This window comes from Electrophorus electricus, chromosome 10 (assembly GCF_013358815.1).
Source record: "Electrophorus electricus isolate fEleEle1 chromosome 10, fEleEle1.pri, whole genome shotgun sequence".
Taxonomy (NCBI): domain Eukaryota; kingdom Metazoa; phylum Chordata; class Actinopteri; order Gymnotiformes; family Gymnotidae; genus Electrophorus; species Electrophorus electricus.
In genome coordinates, this window is record NC_049544.1 from 10,735,299 (window position 1) to 10,751,711 (window position 16,413).

The 16,413-nt window shown below is 42.5% G+C and overlaps 1 protein-coding gene across 1 annotated transcript; it reads right to left on the reverse strand.

Annotated features, from left to right (window-relative positions):
- Nucleotides 1-1,385: 1,385 nt before the first annotated feature.
- si:ch211-1i11.3 (mitogen-activated protein kinase kinase kinase 5) lies at nt 1,386-16,413 on the reverse strand. The gene is given in 29 exon segments (XM_027001630.2): nt 1,386-2,268; nt 2,372-2,448; nt 2,525-2,613; nt 3,817-3,935; nt 4,255-4,495; nt 4,577-4,682; nt 4,771-4,953; nt 5,111-5,276; nt 5,428-5,581; nt 5,847-6,042; nt 6,210-6,367; nt 6,725-6,830; nt 6,929-7,065; nt 7,337-7,464; nt 7,928-8,061; nt 8,594-8,678; nt 9,034-9,129; nt 9,899-9,948; nt 10,586-10,690; nt 10,801-10,951; nt 11,100-11,259; nt 11,541-11,653; nt 12,889-13,059; nt 13,281-13,387; nt 13,724-13,892; nt 14,007-14,137; nt 14,139-14,195; nt 14,514-14,653; nt 14,796-16,413. Coding segments are annotated over 29 exon segments (3,957 nt in total). The 5' UTR covers nt 15,127-16,413; the 3' UTR covers nt 1,386-2,171.

The window sequence follows — 16,413 nt, forward strand, 5'->3', positions numbered from 1 at the left end:
CTGCTGCAGTGGGTGTCCCTGCAGGTAGCAGTGGTAAACCTGACTCAGCTGCCAACCGATTCCAGCATGTGCTCAAGCATCATGCCTCATTTCAGTCACATGACTGAGCTGCCCTTGCCCATCCCCCAACACCACACCACACCACACCCCCTCCGTCATGGTGGCAAACCTATCCAAAGGCTGTGATTACGTGATTATGCATAAAGGAATTCTGGATTAGAGAGAGAAGAACAAGAATGTGGGCTTGCCTGATCCAGAAACAGCATTCCACAGGCCATCAGATGAGACAGGGAGATGTGGCCGGGAGCTGTTCAGGACTGAGCTCTTCTTCAGTCTCACTCAGAATTGCACTCAGGTATGAACACACATCATTGTAAACGAATTGACTGAAAATACAAGAATGAGTGAAAAATATACACGTTTCCTGGTGGTGCACCATGTCTGCCACCGAGTGGATTGGCTGTAATCTTGCGAGTTCTCAAAAGCAGTCACGTTACCATGCGCCCTCACCTGGCGGATTCAGGGAAACACCCCTGACAAAACAGTTAATGAAAAAAGACTAATAATAGAGAGACAAAACAAAAAAGGCACAATGTGTAATTTTAGAAATGTCTGAACTTTTCATAATGTCTCAAATGTTTACCTCATTGAACAGAAAAAAATGTGCACTTTACCAGTAACATATTTAATATCCTAGCAGTAAATTAAGTAAAAGTGAAGTTCAAGACTAAAGTAATGGAAATTTCAGCTGCATTATTCCATTAGAATCCTACATATGACTTACAGTGATATTAAGAGAGAGAGAGTGGGTGAGAGAAAGTAGACGAGACAGGCAGTCTGTGATACCAAGAGGAGATGAACAGCTGTTGCTATGGTGATGTCAACAGTGTAAAAACATGAGGAAGTATGGTTGGCATGCTCAAAGCAGACTCATTCCTTCCAAATAGCCTGTCTGTGAACTAAGTCCAAGTCTGTCACAGTAACACACACACACACACACACACACACACACACACACACACACACAACCTAGGTATGTGGTACAATGTATAATGTATATTATACATCATATTGTATTTTTACAGTGTATATATGAAATTTCCATATGTATGAAAAGTGATTTTTATATTTTATATAGTGCAGTTTACATGAGATGAATCAAATTGCTTTATAAATCATCAAGTGAACCAGTTTATGCTCCTTCAAGTGGGTCCCACACATGGAGGTGGCCATGTTTAGAATAGGTTTAGTACATAATCTCTGAAACATCCAAGCCACAAGGTGTCAGTATAATGGCTGTTTCCTAATGTGAAGCGGAATCACTGGAAAAACTGTTCCTTTAAATGTCCAGAAGTGTTCATTCTAACACCAACACATAGCAGGCCTATTATTTGAGTTTATTTATTGTAAAAATGTACATTTTTAAGAATGTCAGTAAAGTTTTCTTTCCTTCATTTAACACAGTAATAAGATGTAACATACAATGGAAATGTTATATTGTGAAACCAGCAGCATTATTTTATGCTCTGAAAGTACTGATGTTTAGTTATGCCTGGAATCGCCATAGTAAAAATCTCATAAAAAGAAAATTGAACATTAATGGTTGGATAATGTAAAGGGAAACATAAACCTCTAGTTTTTGCTTCGTTAGCAGATTTCTTTTGTTTACTTTGCTACACTTCTATGGCAATAATGCACTTGAACATTACTGCTTATGTCTCCACATCATATGGCCTGAACTTGGACTTCATATTTCTGTGAAAAAGATGTAGTTTTTACTTTAATATGTTGATAGAACTGTTTTGGAAATAGTTCATATCAAACTATGTTGGCTCTAAATCCCAAGACCAAATTCAATATACAGACTCCCATTATATTCCCAAATCAGGAATTGCAGAAACAGGGTCCCAACTGGTTCTGATATTAGGCTCTGAGGCCTGCTTAATTTCCTGAGTGAAACTTGAAACAAATACCTATTAGAGTACATCTTCCCAGTATGACCTATGAGTACTCTATACATCAACTTCTTAGAAAAGGCACACATTTGATCTCAAAATCAAAATTAATAGCCATCCCAAATGAAATGAAAATACATAAACAATGATGCCAGACAAAAGGCACAAATGTTTCAAGCTCATTGAGCTCACAGGATGATAGCTGAGTTCTGTCAGTTACAGTATGCTTTCTTCACTTTCCTCAGTCACTGAATTCAGATGAGACATCCTCTGTTTCAAGATGGCTCTCCACATACGACACAGCATGCCACCTCTGTATGCACACACACACACACACACACGGTCAAAAACATTACTTCGCAGTTTGTCTCCTGACAATTTCTGAAAGGCGGTGGCCAGTCTGCACGCGTGCTCACTTGATGCCACAATACTTCAGATCATCCCTGCAGGCCATGTAGAGCAGGACATTCAGGGTGAAGCCATGAGCCAAGACCTGCATGACAACAAACATGAGCATGAGGCCTCTGCATGGCAGTGCTGTGTAGAGCAGGACAGAGCACTGCACTCACTGTGCTTATGGTGTGCTCATCCACTGGGACAGCCTTCAGCCACTGCACCAGGGCCTGGGTCTGATCATGCGACCATTCCACCTTGTTATCTGGGGAGAGAGGGTGTGTACATTTACATTTTTGGCATTCAGCAAATGCTCTTATCCAGAGAAACTTACAAAACTGTCTTGTCATCTACTCATACAATGCATCATAGCCAGTACAGTAGGTTATAGTTCAGATAACATGGAACTAGAATACTGTTGAAATATAGGGATCAATGCTGATACCTAGAAGTACAAAACATATATAAGCTCCATCTCAGACAATGAGTGCAATATGAAACAATATCAAATTATACATGTTAGAGCTTTGGTTACCCAACAAGTGCGGAATCTTTGGTCAATCTAAATATTCCACAAATAGAAATAAAATGTCTTTAGTCTGTGTTTGAAGACTGCAAGGTACTCTGCTATCCAGACAGCCAGTGGAAGTTCATTCCACCATTTGGGAGCCAGGACAGGATAGACTCAATGCTTGTTCCACGAGACCTGAAGCGTTTCAAGCCGAGCTGTACTCGAGGTTTGAAGTACTTGAGGTACGGATCGGACTTTGACTATAGACATCATGTATGGAAGGGCTGGTCCATTTTTAGCTTTGTAGGAGAGCATCAAGGTTTGGAAGCCAATGAAGGGAATTCAGCAGGGGAGTGATGTGTGAACTTCAGAGGTGAGGTGGTTACATGTTATGATGCATCATAACATGATAGCAAGGTTTTCTTTTAATTAAACAGGGGTTTCCTCACTCCACATGTATTCACACAAAGAGAGACCGTCTTTAGTTGTTATAACACTAAGCCAACCCTTTCATTTTAATGATGACAGGGGCATGGATGAGCATCAGTAACAAATCCTGAATAAGACTCTGAATAAGAGCATCTGCCAAATGCTGCAAATGTAAATATGCAAGACACTAACATTCAGGAGAGTCTTAATTACTCATGAAAGAAAACCACCACACTTTCATGGATTACAGTTAACAGGGAAGGAATATTTAGACAAGCCTTAAGAGTTTGTGCCTGGGCTTGGTGTGACTGACTAATGACTATGTTGAGGTCCAACACCTTTCCCCCACAGCTGTTCACATCAGTAATGTAGTACTGCATCGGCGAGTGAGGGTGGTATAAAACACTGCCTTGTTGTAACTTCCAGTTGGCACAGGCAAATGCTTTTATTTCTTAAGAATAAACACTTTAGGAAAGGGGAAGAAAAACAAGACAGGAGAAGTAGGACAAAGGAGGACATAATACTTACCATTGGTTTCTGGTGCAGACCTTTCCTTAAGGCTATCTATCTGCCCTTGTTTACTTTGCACTGAATCCCTGAGCAGTTCCTGGTATTCCTTCTCCTTCTCACTTAGCTGAGTCAGTAATCTGGAAACCCAAAATAAAGCATGATGCCTATCAGCCTCAAGGATTCACAAATGATTTTACTGTTCTACCAATGCCCCCTTCTGGCCGTTTATGAGGCATTTGGAATGTTCTTATCCTAGAATATAGCTGGAGTAGTAATATGAACTTCCATGATTCAGTATCAGTTTCACTGTTCATTCCTACAATGATCACAAGCAGATAGGTGGAAGAGTCAAAGAGAGTCATCTCTACTTATATAAGCCCAAATGAGCTAGCACTGAAAAATAAATTCCTAGAACACTCCTGGGGTAAACACTGTCCAGAGCTGGCTGTTGGGCACCTCCAGGTTTCTTGGCGTAACTTGGTAAACTCCTGGGCCAGGGGTCTATAGCTGCTTAGGAGGCTGGCAGGCAGTCTGGAACTTGTGGCCTGCCCTTCAGACCCCTCTGGGTGCTGGGCAGGGCCACCGTCCCCAGCAGGGGACTCTGCAGATGCTTCCTGGCCATTTTCCCTGGGCTGCTCTGTTTCGATAGGAGTGCCTTCCTCCATCTCGAAGGAAGACTGCAGCTGAAGCTTGAGTTCTAAGGAGCACAAGGAAACGAGGCATGAGGGTGGAGTGTGTAAAGGCACTGGGGCAGCGTGGAGAGTGGGCCTGGATGTACCTGGCAGTAGAACAGTGATGGCATCCTGCACAGCCTGTCTCAGCAGGTTATCCAGAGCAAACATCCAATGAGGTTTCACCTGCTGCTGCCGCAGCACCCTCTTCACCTGTAGAAGCAATGGCAAGGCTCTCGTCAGGGTGTGCTCCTGAGCTGTCTGCTGATACAATGTTAATTATACCAATGCTGCCACATACAGCATCCTGGAAGCTGAAGAGCACCGCCTGCAGGCTGCCGAGGGCTACTGCGTCCGTGTGCAGGCTTGAGCGAAGCTTCAGGAGTCGGGTTGTCAGCTGCTTCTTGTCTGGGGAGCGGATGTTCTCAGACAGGCAGCCTATCAGCTGCTTGATCTGCTCTGAGGTGATGCTGGGTTCCTCAGTCTGCAGGACAGGAGTGTAGAGCAAATAGCAAAACCCACAAAACAAACACCATTTCAGGATAATGCAGTCCATATTTCACAACACAAAATAGATGCACATTGCCTTTGTGTGTGGATGTGGGTCATGTGTGCATGCGCGCGTGTGAGAATTGATTTACCGGTGGCAGTGAGTCCTGAATGTTACATACTACTTGGCCTATGTAGTCAGTAAGCACTTTGTGAAGGGTGTTTCTCCTCTCACTGTCCTTCCTCAGCAGGAACAGGCCTAGCTGCTCTCCTGTCACAGAAGGACTCGATAAGTCAACCTGCTGCTCCCCTGACACCCTGGAACACACACACGCCCACATGCACAAACACAACACTTCAGTTACATTTAACTAGTGCTTGTGCACCATGCACCCATTTCATGGTGTAATAAAAATAGGTGTTTGTCATGGTGTAATAAACAGGTGTTTGTCATGGTGCTCTAGCTCACGGTAGGAAGCTGGGAGGGCTCTCTGAAACATCACTTCCTCTGATGTGGTGAATTGGACTCCTCAGGTCCAGAGAGCTGGAAAGCTCCATCTTCTCAGCATCTGTGTCCTCCACATACACAGCGATGGGCACAGACATGCTCCTGTGGTACTCTCCTGCTCACACCAGGCCAAATCAGTGAACAGCAGTTTTATGCTTATATATAATAATACACAGGAATACACTGCAGTACCTAACAATTGAAACTACAATGCTCCATAACATACATAGAAATGGCACCTCTAACCTGGACATTTTCAAAAGGCACTGGACACATTGCACAAAACTACAGTAGCCACATACACTAAGGCACAAGAAGTTTCATGCCTAATTATACAGATAACAGAGCTATCAATGTATAGTGTATAGGACCACACTCACCAGCAGAGCTGGATTCGACCTCGGCTAAGTAAGGCTGGAGCTTGGCTCGTTTTCTGCCTTTAAGGAAGACATATTTTAGCAGCTCAGAGGCAGTGGTCCTCTTGTCTGGGTTGGGCTCAAAGCAGCACATGATGAAGGTTTTGGCCTCCACCGACATGCACTCTGGCACGGTAGGGTGGATCTTAAACATGCCCACCTGGAACACAAGGGCCTGGGCTTAGCAGTCCTAATGGGAGCATTTCCTTCATCACATCCACATGTCTAAACCAAGGCCTTAAGAGTATATGCCTATGATGCACTGTCAAAACTACATTTGCAGTACACTATAGGAGGGCTACATCATAAGTGTGACAAAAGTGCTACCTTAAACATGGCTGCCTGTGGGCTGCCAAGCTCATGGAAGGGTGTTTTCCCAGTGGCCATTTCTATAATGGTACAGCCTAGGGACCAGATATCAGCTGGCTTCCCATATCCCCGTGGGCCCTTGTCTATAATCTCTGGAGCCATGTACTGCAGAGTACCTACATGCATTTGGGATTTTAAAAAACAGGTCTCAATGATTAAAAGGTTTATTAAAGGTTTATAATACAGTCAAATACAAAATTAAGAAAGAGAAGGCTGTGTTGCATAATTTGTCATCCCTTATGTGAAAGCACGAGGGAGTGGCGAGTCCTGGGGTTGCTAATGTGGCCCATCTCCCTAGTTCAGTCTTGACCAACAGCATGTTCTAACTGACCATGTCAATGTGAAATCAAAAGTGCTCATGCATGAGACATTTCTCCAAGCCATAGTAGCTGATTTGCTATGACACCATCACACACACACAATCAGTGCATGATAAATATGTGAATTCAAAGTAACTTAAGTACAAAGTTCACCTGTAAAGGTCTCTGTACATGGATTGATTCCTGCTAGTCTTTTAGAGGTTCCAAAGTCAGAAATCTTGAGTACACCACTGTATGTGTTAATCAGAACGTTGTCACCCTGATGGGATAGGCAAAATGATCAGAAAAAACAGGACAGGTATCTGTTCATGTCTACACAGCTACAGGTTCAAATCTGTGGCTCTCTTAGGACTGTACCTTGATATCTCTATGAACTATCTGATTATCATGAAGGTATCTGAGTCCTTCAAGGATCTGCTTGGTGTAGAAGACAATGGTGGGCTCATTATCTTTAAGGGGACCCCATTTTGATCGTAAGAGAGAGGACAGGCTTCCTGTGGAAACAAATGAGAGTAGATCAATATTTTTGCCACAATAAAATATACACTATCTCTGTGTGCTCATGTGCACTCATGTTGAAATATCAAACAAGGCAAGCTTTTACAGGAAGAATCAAAGAGCATGCAGCACTTACTGTCTGCCAGACATCCTCCCACACATGAACATGCAACCAAAATGTCCAGCTGAACATAAAAGACTGGTTTTCCACATTGCTTGTGTGACTCAATGAATGACGTGGAGTTAGGAGGGGGCAACGTCACATACCTCCTGGCACCTCTTCCATGAAAATTTTGATGAAGCCATCCTCGCTGATGGAGCCCAGGTACTGGACAATGTTGCGGTGCTTTAGCCTCTTGTGGAGAGCTATCTCCTCATGGAGTGGCTGGGAGTAGCTGCCAGAGAGAGAGAGAGACAGACAGACACAGAGAGAGAGAGAGAGAGAGAGAGAGAGAGAGAGAGAGAGAGAGAGAGAGAGAGAGAGAGAGAGAGAGAGAGACAGACAGCCAGCCAGACAGACAGACAAAAAAGGTGACCCTCAGTGTAACCCAAGTGAAGTGAAATGACCCATTTCCCATTTTGAATGACAGGCTGCAAGTCTGCATTATGGTGTCGTTTGCTTTAAAGAAATAACAGCGGCCCTTAGGTATATACCCACATTGCTTTCTGGGGATAAACATTGAGTGGGAAAAGTCTAAATACACATTAATCTCTCTTGAGGACAAAAGTTATCAAAACCTTGGCACCTCTGAATATGTTCAGAAAGGCCTAAACATTTTTCTAGTTCAATGTTTAGTGCTAGAACAGGAAAGACTGTGAAAGGATCAATGAAACGACAGCAGTCAAACATGTCCATACGTGCTGTCTTTCTCCGGAATCTCCTTGATGGCAATGCGCACTTGATTGCTCAGGTCTCGGCCGGCATACACCACTCCATACGTTCCTTTCCCGAGCAGCACTTTCTCTCCATTCTCCCCTTTCTCATACATGTGCTGGAGAAGCAGAATGAGAACACGGCAGAGACCGGACAGCCATTAGACACCAATTCTCATGCTGTATTCCTCACACAGGTAAGGAGCATATTGCACTTTATCCCCACATCCTCAGTAGAGGGGAACACATTCCTGTGTAGAAACACCCATTCAGGATACGGTGAAACTGCTGTCGGGGCTCTAAATACAGATGCACGCAAGGCTAAACATGGCACAGGAGGAAGTGGAGAAGCAAAGAAAGTAAGTGACAACTGGTGGGACTGCCCACGTGGTGGGAACTGAAGTACCTGGATGATCTATATGTCAGTGTTCTTACTCCACTTTTCCCCCAGAGGTAGCTAGTAAATTGTAAGCACTCGACTGCTAATAAAATGAACACCCCCTTTATGTGTATCCTGCCAAACAGAGACTGTTCTGTATAGTTTCAAGTTATGAAAACGAACCACTACACTAAAACTAGCAAAAGTTAATGTTCTTATTATACTGTAGTTAATTTGTAATGGTTAAATGGGTATTATCAAAACTGTCTCACCTCCAAAACTCCTCCACTAGCAGGGCTAAGTTCATCCACTGAAGACTCTCCCTGACATATCAGAGAGTTCACCAGTTCACAGAATCTATGGGAAGATAGTCACATTCACATGAGCAGAGCAGGAAGCATGCCCCTCCCCACCCACAATGATAAAGCAATTAACCATTAACAATACTCCTGCTTTTTCTGGTAAATAGTAATGTTCTGCATGTTATTATTTGAATCCCTAAACAAACAGATTTAAACAATCATTTTCCAGTACGTCATAACTCACATGAGCTATAAAAAAAATCTGTCGTTACAGTAATGAAGGCTGCTTGTCTATTTAGAATAATACTGACTGTGAATATTTCTATCTATATAATAAGCATAACATGACAGTTCCACACTCTTGTTTTCATTTCACTGTGTGTGCGCGCATGTGTGTATGTATTACTCACCGTTTGCAGTGCAGATCACTAGGAAAGCACAGCTGGAAATCATCCGAATTATACAGGACATAGAGAAAACAGCTCCGCTCATCAAATTTAGAGATACTGAAAGAGGAGACCAAAAAGCATATTGATTGGTACACAAATTTTTACCCTAGACATAAGTTATTCACAGACACCTCACATTGTGGCATACATTTTTCTGTAAATCTTATGTGAAAGTAAAACCATGTGCATGTCATTTCAGCAGAAACAGTGAGGGGTACTCTTTCACACAGTATAAATTAGGCCAAGCAATAGATAAAACACAGCAAACAGATCAACTAAAGCTGAATAAGCTGAATAATGCAGTCATCAGTCATCAACTGCTGTATGCACTCCTCTCTCAGTGCAATGACACACTGTATACCCAAAAACATGCTCACACTTTCCTTTGCAAGACCAGGAAACAAGGTTTTCCAGGCAGTAGAAAGAGCATAAAGGGCAAGTAGTGTAACCTGCTTCTCCTGAGGAAATGATCACATCTGACCCATTACATAACAATGCCAGACTGATGTTGCAAGCATCTGTGCAGAAAACAAGCCCTCCACTGCTCTGAAGGCTGACCATGGGATCAAAAACTAGGCTAAAGGCCTGAAAGACAAAGATTCAAATATAGCACAGAAGTTGTTTCTGGAATCAGGAAGAGAACTGTAGCCACATGGGAAAAGGTTTAAGATATCTGTTTGTTAGCTCAGAGGCTCACAGAGAGAAGGCGGCGGCATGAGAGAGACAGCTGGGACTTTAAAGAAGGGTGTCTGCTTAATCTACTTAATATAAATGTGAACATAAATGCCTGAGAGCTGTGGTGAGTGAGTGTCCCACATGAGCATACCTCACGCCACGGATTGCTGATGCAGGGAAAGTCCACTCATAGAGGCCTTTCTAAGTGGGACAAGAGGAAATGGAACATGCTTACAGATGACTTAATACAAAGCCCTTTAATACAAGTGCTCACCACAAATCTCTAGTGAGACACTAAAATATCCACTAAAAAAGGTCAAAATAATACGAAGACATATTGCTGAAACACATTCTACAACATTCTAATAAGCTGCAAGACGACTGAATCATTTCTGACCATTGGGATACTGAATACAACATTCACCTCACTGTATGACCAAAACTACGATTGTTTCTGAAGCGATAATACGGCTGCATTATGGCTGGATAAGACTTGCCCCGGGTTAGTAAGGTCCAATGTATATGTATGCCTCTTCAGCCATGGTGCTAGTACATTCTCTGGTACGTGTGAACTTCACAACGCTGTGTCACATTACAGTGTTGTGAAACCGGACCTCAGCTATTGTCTACTATGCGCAGTCTCCTCTGCCTTTCATTTAAGAAAAAAACACCTTGTTAATAATTCATCACCACTAGAAAGCTCCACCCTGCTGATCCATCACTGGCGGCACTCGTCCAGAAGCCCACAGCACAGACGGGTGGCCAGCCACATGAGCCCACCATGGGCTAGACATGGCAGGGTGGAAGAGCAGAGAGGAGAAGTTGGCGTGTCACGTACCTTCAATGGAGCAACGTGTCTCAGCTGCACTGTGCGGCTCTCGTCCTCCTCGCTCACACTCACTACACTGGGCTGGAATGCCTTGGTTGGCTCCAGGATAAGGACCTGTAACGATAGCCGTTACAGATACCACTGTTTCCAATACCCACAGGCTTCAGGCCAACATTCTAGCTGCTCATGAGAGTCCCAAGGTGGAGTACAGACCACACTCTTACAGGGCAGTGCGCTGTGGATATGGTAGGTTTGCATGCTTGCACCATCAGCTCCATCCAAAAGTCCACCATCTCCTGTTTAGGATGCTTCACCTCTGGTGGTCTGGTAAACTGCTTGTACAGAATATATGTCTCCATCACTGATCCTACATACCTATAATACAACCCACATTGAACAATTAGGTAAAGTGTTATGTATGGGGCTCCCATTAAAGTAAATACCTGACCGTCATCTTAAAGACATGTCCAGATGGAAGTGCTTATTCCTGAGAACAACACTATTAACTGTTTAAGATACTCACCACATTGGTGCTTTGAGTCTATAGAGTTTCTCAGAGGCCTCTATGACTTTCTTGTGCTCATTGGCCAGAATTCCAGCTCCGAGGTAGAAACCTACATCCCAGTAGTCCTGCATCTTTTCCAGGCTTCCCTTCCTGCCAAGTAGACTGCTGAGAGTGACACCTGGCCCCCAGGGCAAAACAAAGACAATGAAGACAATGTCAGTTAACCAATACTGAAACATGACAATCCCGGCAAACTGTAGCTTCAGTTGTGCAAGAGAACACTAATGCCCTTCACTTGCTGTACTGCCATCATGAAAACTCTCTGTCCTACTGATGCTGAGGACATGATCTCACAAGCACACAAATGAGGCAGTACAGCATCAGTTCACCCTCGAGCATTTCTTGTTCCTTAAATATATAGGGCACAGGACAAAGGTGCAGGAACTGAATGACACATACCAATTTTGCGCAGCTCAACAGAGGTGTCAAACCCATGGCCGGCAGCCATGAGAAGGACCACGTTGTTGATGCCTGAGTGCAGAGAGGGTTCCATCTCGAAAGCCTTACCGTACCTGTACAGAAAAGTATGGGTAAAAACAGGACAGATAAGGGCGACCTGAAAGCATGGCTGTGCAGATAAAGCCAGCTTCTGTTGTGAAAATACTGTCACCACCGATAGCATGAATGCTGCATGTCCGCTTTCTCTGCGCATGCTGATGGCTCCGATGAAATCTCTTAGCCAGCCACAGTGCCCACAGTAGATGGTAGGTATGTACCGGCACATTATATCCTTTAGATGAGACCACTAGGTCATTATGTGCACAAACCTACAGCACCCATATCCTAGCTATCCATGGGTTAAGGTCAAACTGCCTGTGAAGATATCAGTAGCTCAACATTCTTTGTCCCAGAGGCTTAGATGCACATAGTGCAGAGGGGAGGGAGTCTGGCTGGGAACAGTATTACATTTTATCCCTGTTATGGAATATTGGCTATGCCTTTTACTTCTTTTGAAATAATGTAACATCATAATGCTGCCGCTGTCTATTTGGATGCAAAAAGAATAAGCAACAGATGTCCAAAAAAATCCCTTAATTATGAGAGACCAAATACAGTGGACCAGTTGTGTACATACTACTTGCGCATATATATGTAACAACTGCTAATACACACATACTAGTTATATATTTGGGCTCTTGAAAAGCACTATATTCATTTCATGTATTATTATTATTATTATTATTATTATTAGTTACATTTGTCTATGTAGTATGTGCAAGCAGTGTATGTGCCTAAAATTTCTTCACACAAATATGTGTGTGTGCTTGCTCAGACCCTGTCTCAATGGCAGCAGGTTGATGCTGTATCACAGAGATGCACTCTCTTGCAGTAGTATCTTTACTTCCTTTTGAAACATTACATGTGTTACTTTAACCAACATAAAACATTGCCATTCAAGACACACAGTATTAGTTTTAAGGGTTTACATGACCAGTTTCTCAGGCGAAACAAATCAGTGGAGAGATTTCGTAAGGTAGGGTTACACCTTAAACAATTACTCTAAATTAAGCTGACCTACTCTAAATTAAGCTCACCAAAGGCATTTCACTGCCAGTTATACTGTGTATGACTATGTATGTGACAAAAACGTTGAACTTTGAATGGAATTTAAAAATTGCAGTCTCATGTGTTTATATTTCCTTTGCATCTAACACTACACCATTAAGTGTGTGACAAGCATAAACATCTTCAACACTGTGGTGAGGAGTAGAAATGGCAGAGACGCAGATAGGATATCGGGCCTCACCAGTGGCAGGCCTGATCACGGCTGCTCGTGTCTGTGAATCCAGAGCTCATGAACATGTCCTTGTAAATGCGTCCACAAAGGCAGTACACATCTGATGCAACCTGGTCTCCGGACCCCACTAAGGGCAGAATAACTGAGAGGGCCTTTGCACGGTCGCCAGGAAGATTCCTCCTGGAAAGACAGTTGGGGGGGGACAGGACAAGATATTGGGTAACACGTTTAAGATTGCCATTCTTTAAAATCAACATGCTTAAGATGATCCATCATTCCACAATAATTTTATAAATCATAAAATCATAAATCTCAGTACAATACTGTACACCTACTGAAAACATGTATGACAGAAAATAGTCCATATTGCTATGATGATGCATGTCATCAAAGAACATTACCTGTTGAGGGCAAATATATAATGAAATTTGATGTTTGGTTGTGTTGCCACCATGCACATGGGCAAGTTATTCAGGGTTTCCACAAGATTAATTATGGACTCATAGTCCTGTGGAAAAGCAAAGGACTAAATTATATTCAATCATTTATACAATTTACCAGAAGTATCACAGTGTTTGCGTCATTGTGGCTGATTTGTTTATGACATTAATTACAAGAAAACAGCATTTGGGTCAATTTTTCCACATCTGTTCATAAATCAAAATGTTAGGTTGTAATCAGACATTACTCATCTACAAACAAATTCACATGCACAGGCAACAGAAGGAGAAAATGCTGTTGCTCATACAAGAGAATGCAGCAATAGAAGAAACCAGCACGAAAGCGTGAAATCAGCAGTATACTGACTGTGCTCTATGTGCTCGGCTGCCCTGCCAACCCCCACCTGGATGTCACGGTAGGACAGGAGGAGGCTCATGACTATGTCGGGACTGAGCAGCTCCACCGTATCAAGGCGCTTCTGGATGTGGCCCAGCTCCTGGCTCAGGGCTTGACCACTGAAGCGTTCCCGCGCCATGCGGATGTCCCGCCGGATGGACTCATGGACATACTCGCTGTGGAGATAGAGTCCACTCTATCAGTTCATCTCATTCAGGAGACGAGCAGTTTTTTTCAAAATTCGAAATGTTAATGGGTAAAGTACTCATTGCAAAGAGACAACTACTGACCTAGCATGAACTTGCACATTCTCCAAAAGCTTAACCAGCTGGTTCACTAAAGGGGTCAGCAATGGTTCAATGCTAAAGCTAGGCTGCAAGAACTCCTTAATGCCCCACATTAGAGTTGCATCACAAGAGAAAAACCTTTCCCTGAGGCGACACCATGTATGGTATAAAAGTATAGCTCCCACATTGCTCCTGTTGGGACACAAACATACATACAAACAAACAAGCAAACAATAAGTAAATAAATAAAGAAAACTCTCTGAAATCAAAGCAATGTTGGATTTCTGTGGCTTGTGTCTTATATGGCAAAGCATTCGTGTTTCATAATAATAAAGGAAATGTTCAAGAATTTAATTGGTCATAGGTGTCCATGCAAAAACCAACAATGCAGACATGCCATGAATTGTTTTATTTTTAGCAGTGTATGTAGGATTACATGCATAAATTCAAAAATCATGTGTTATTTTGCAAGTATTTATTGCACAATACTAAGAGTCCTACACTGCCTACCTTTAGAACATGAAGATCATTTTCTTGCTTATTGCAGTACAATATAATATTGTCAGTCATGCCGAAACTCTCTCTCACACCGAGGTGATAAAAGAGGGAAGGTTGGCGAAAGGAATCGCTCATCTCAACAACAGCAACATCTGCAATGAAATTTAAGAAATAGCTTTCTAGAAAGCCTCTTAGATGTATATGAATGGTCTATACAATGTTTTAGAGCGCTACGTTTCCCACAGCGTTTAAAGGCAAACAGACCTTGGGGTGTTCTCACATGCCTACACTTGCCTGCATTGTAGAAACTATCCAGACTGTTGGCTGTACCCACCGCAATACATTCAAATGGGATGGTTTTAAGATCCCCTTGCGAGTCTGCGCAGGCTTCCTTAAGGCACCTTAGTGAAAGATTTTCCTCAGTTTGTGGCACCGAAGCGTCTTCAGCAACAACATACACCACCGATAAGACTCGGCTGCGACAGCGAGGTGAAGTTAAGCCCTTATTCGTGCCGCTGAGTTCGATAGCCAGAGGGTCCTGCCACAAACTTCCCGCCGATACTCTGACAGGATCTTTCCTTCTGGTTTCGTGCAAGCTCATGCGCCTGCGTTCGGTTGTATACATTGTATCCCGTGTTATTAATTTAAAAAAATCAGCTCCGCAACTTCATTTCGTAGATCTACTGCGTGGTCGTGTTCCGTAATTTCCCAGGTGAGTTGGGAGTTCTCAATCCAATTGGACACGTCTTTCTCCCTGCCCACTTTTGCTGTCACTTTAGACCGAGAAGAGGGAACGTTATCTTTGGTGCCCCCTACCGTCAAGACTTTGATGAAAAATACGAGATTATTAATCCTCTACATTAACAAAGCGCGAGGGTCCTGCAAACAGAAGCCGGACAATACAACTGCAAGGTTCGCGCAAGCAGGTGTTTCTAAAAACAAACATAAAAAGCTGATTCTTTTTTTCTCTCTCTAAAAGCTGACCTATTCAGTTTGTCCCATTAATGTTTTAAGATGTGTGATTTTTGGTGTTGGTGGAAGATAATTTATTACTACTCTGCTATCAATCATGATGCTATTATTTTCGATTAGCCAAGTTTTCAGACGACAACACGTTCGATATGTTTATGTCAATTTTTATGTCACTTAAATAACAGCACATCAGAGAATTGTTCCAAAGTATATCTCCACAGACAATCGAGACCAGCACTGATGGAGACATACTAGATGGTAACACATTTATACAAAATGTCTAATATATATAGTCTTTGAATATCAAAATGGTAATTATTCTGATATCAATCTGTCAAACTCTGAGTAGCCTAATCTTAAACCTGAACCCCAATGAAGATCTGTGGCAAGAACTCTCCATCACCTAGACCCAGCAATTTTGACAGCTCTAAAAGCCAGTGAAAAATTTTACCCTCTCACAAATGGGCAAAGTAAAGATTAGTAGACTATCAGATCATCTTCAGATAGAGGTAAATATACGAAAAACAATGTTTTGTACAATTTCCGTTCATTTTGTAAATGGGCAGTGTATCGAAGTTCCTTGAAGCTTTACGCCGAAAAAAAACAAAACTTTTTAGCCATTCCATTTTGGGAGTGCGCTTTGCTTACCTGTACCTAAATGAACTAGCTAGCTAATGAAATCAAACGAGCGTAGAAACAAACAAATAAATAAATACATGGAGAAAACAAGCTTTTCTTTTGTTCTGCTTGCATTTTCGTCACGAACTGTACTCAAGCGCTTGAAGATTAAACAATTAGTTCCAAAATAATGTGCATTACCCCATACAACCAACTTTACTCTAATTACAATACTTCTCCAAGCTGTCAATTCTTCACTTAAGTTTTTCTTATTAAATGCTACTAAAGACCGAAAATATTCCACTCATTTTCCCTCCGAGGT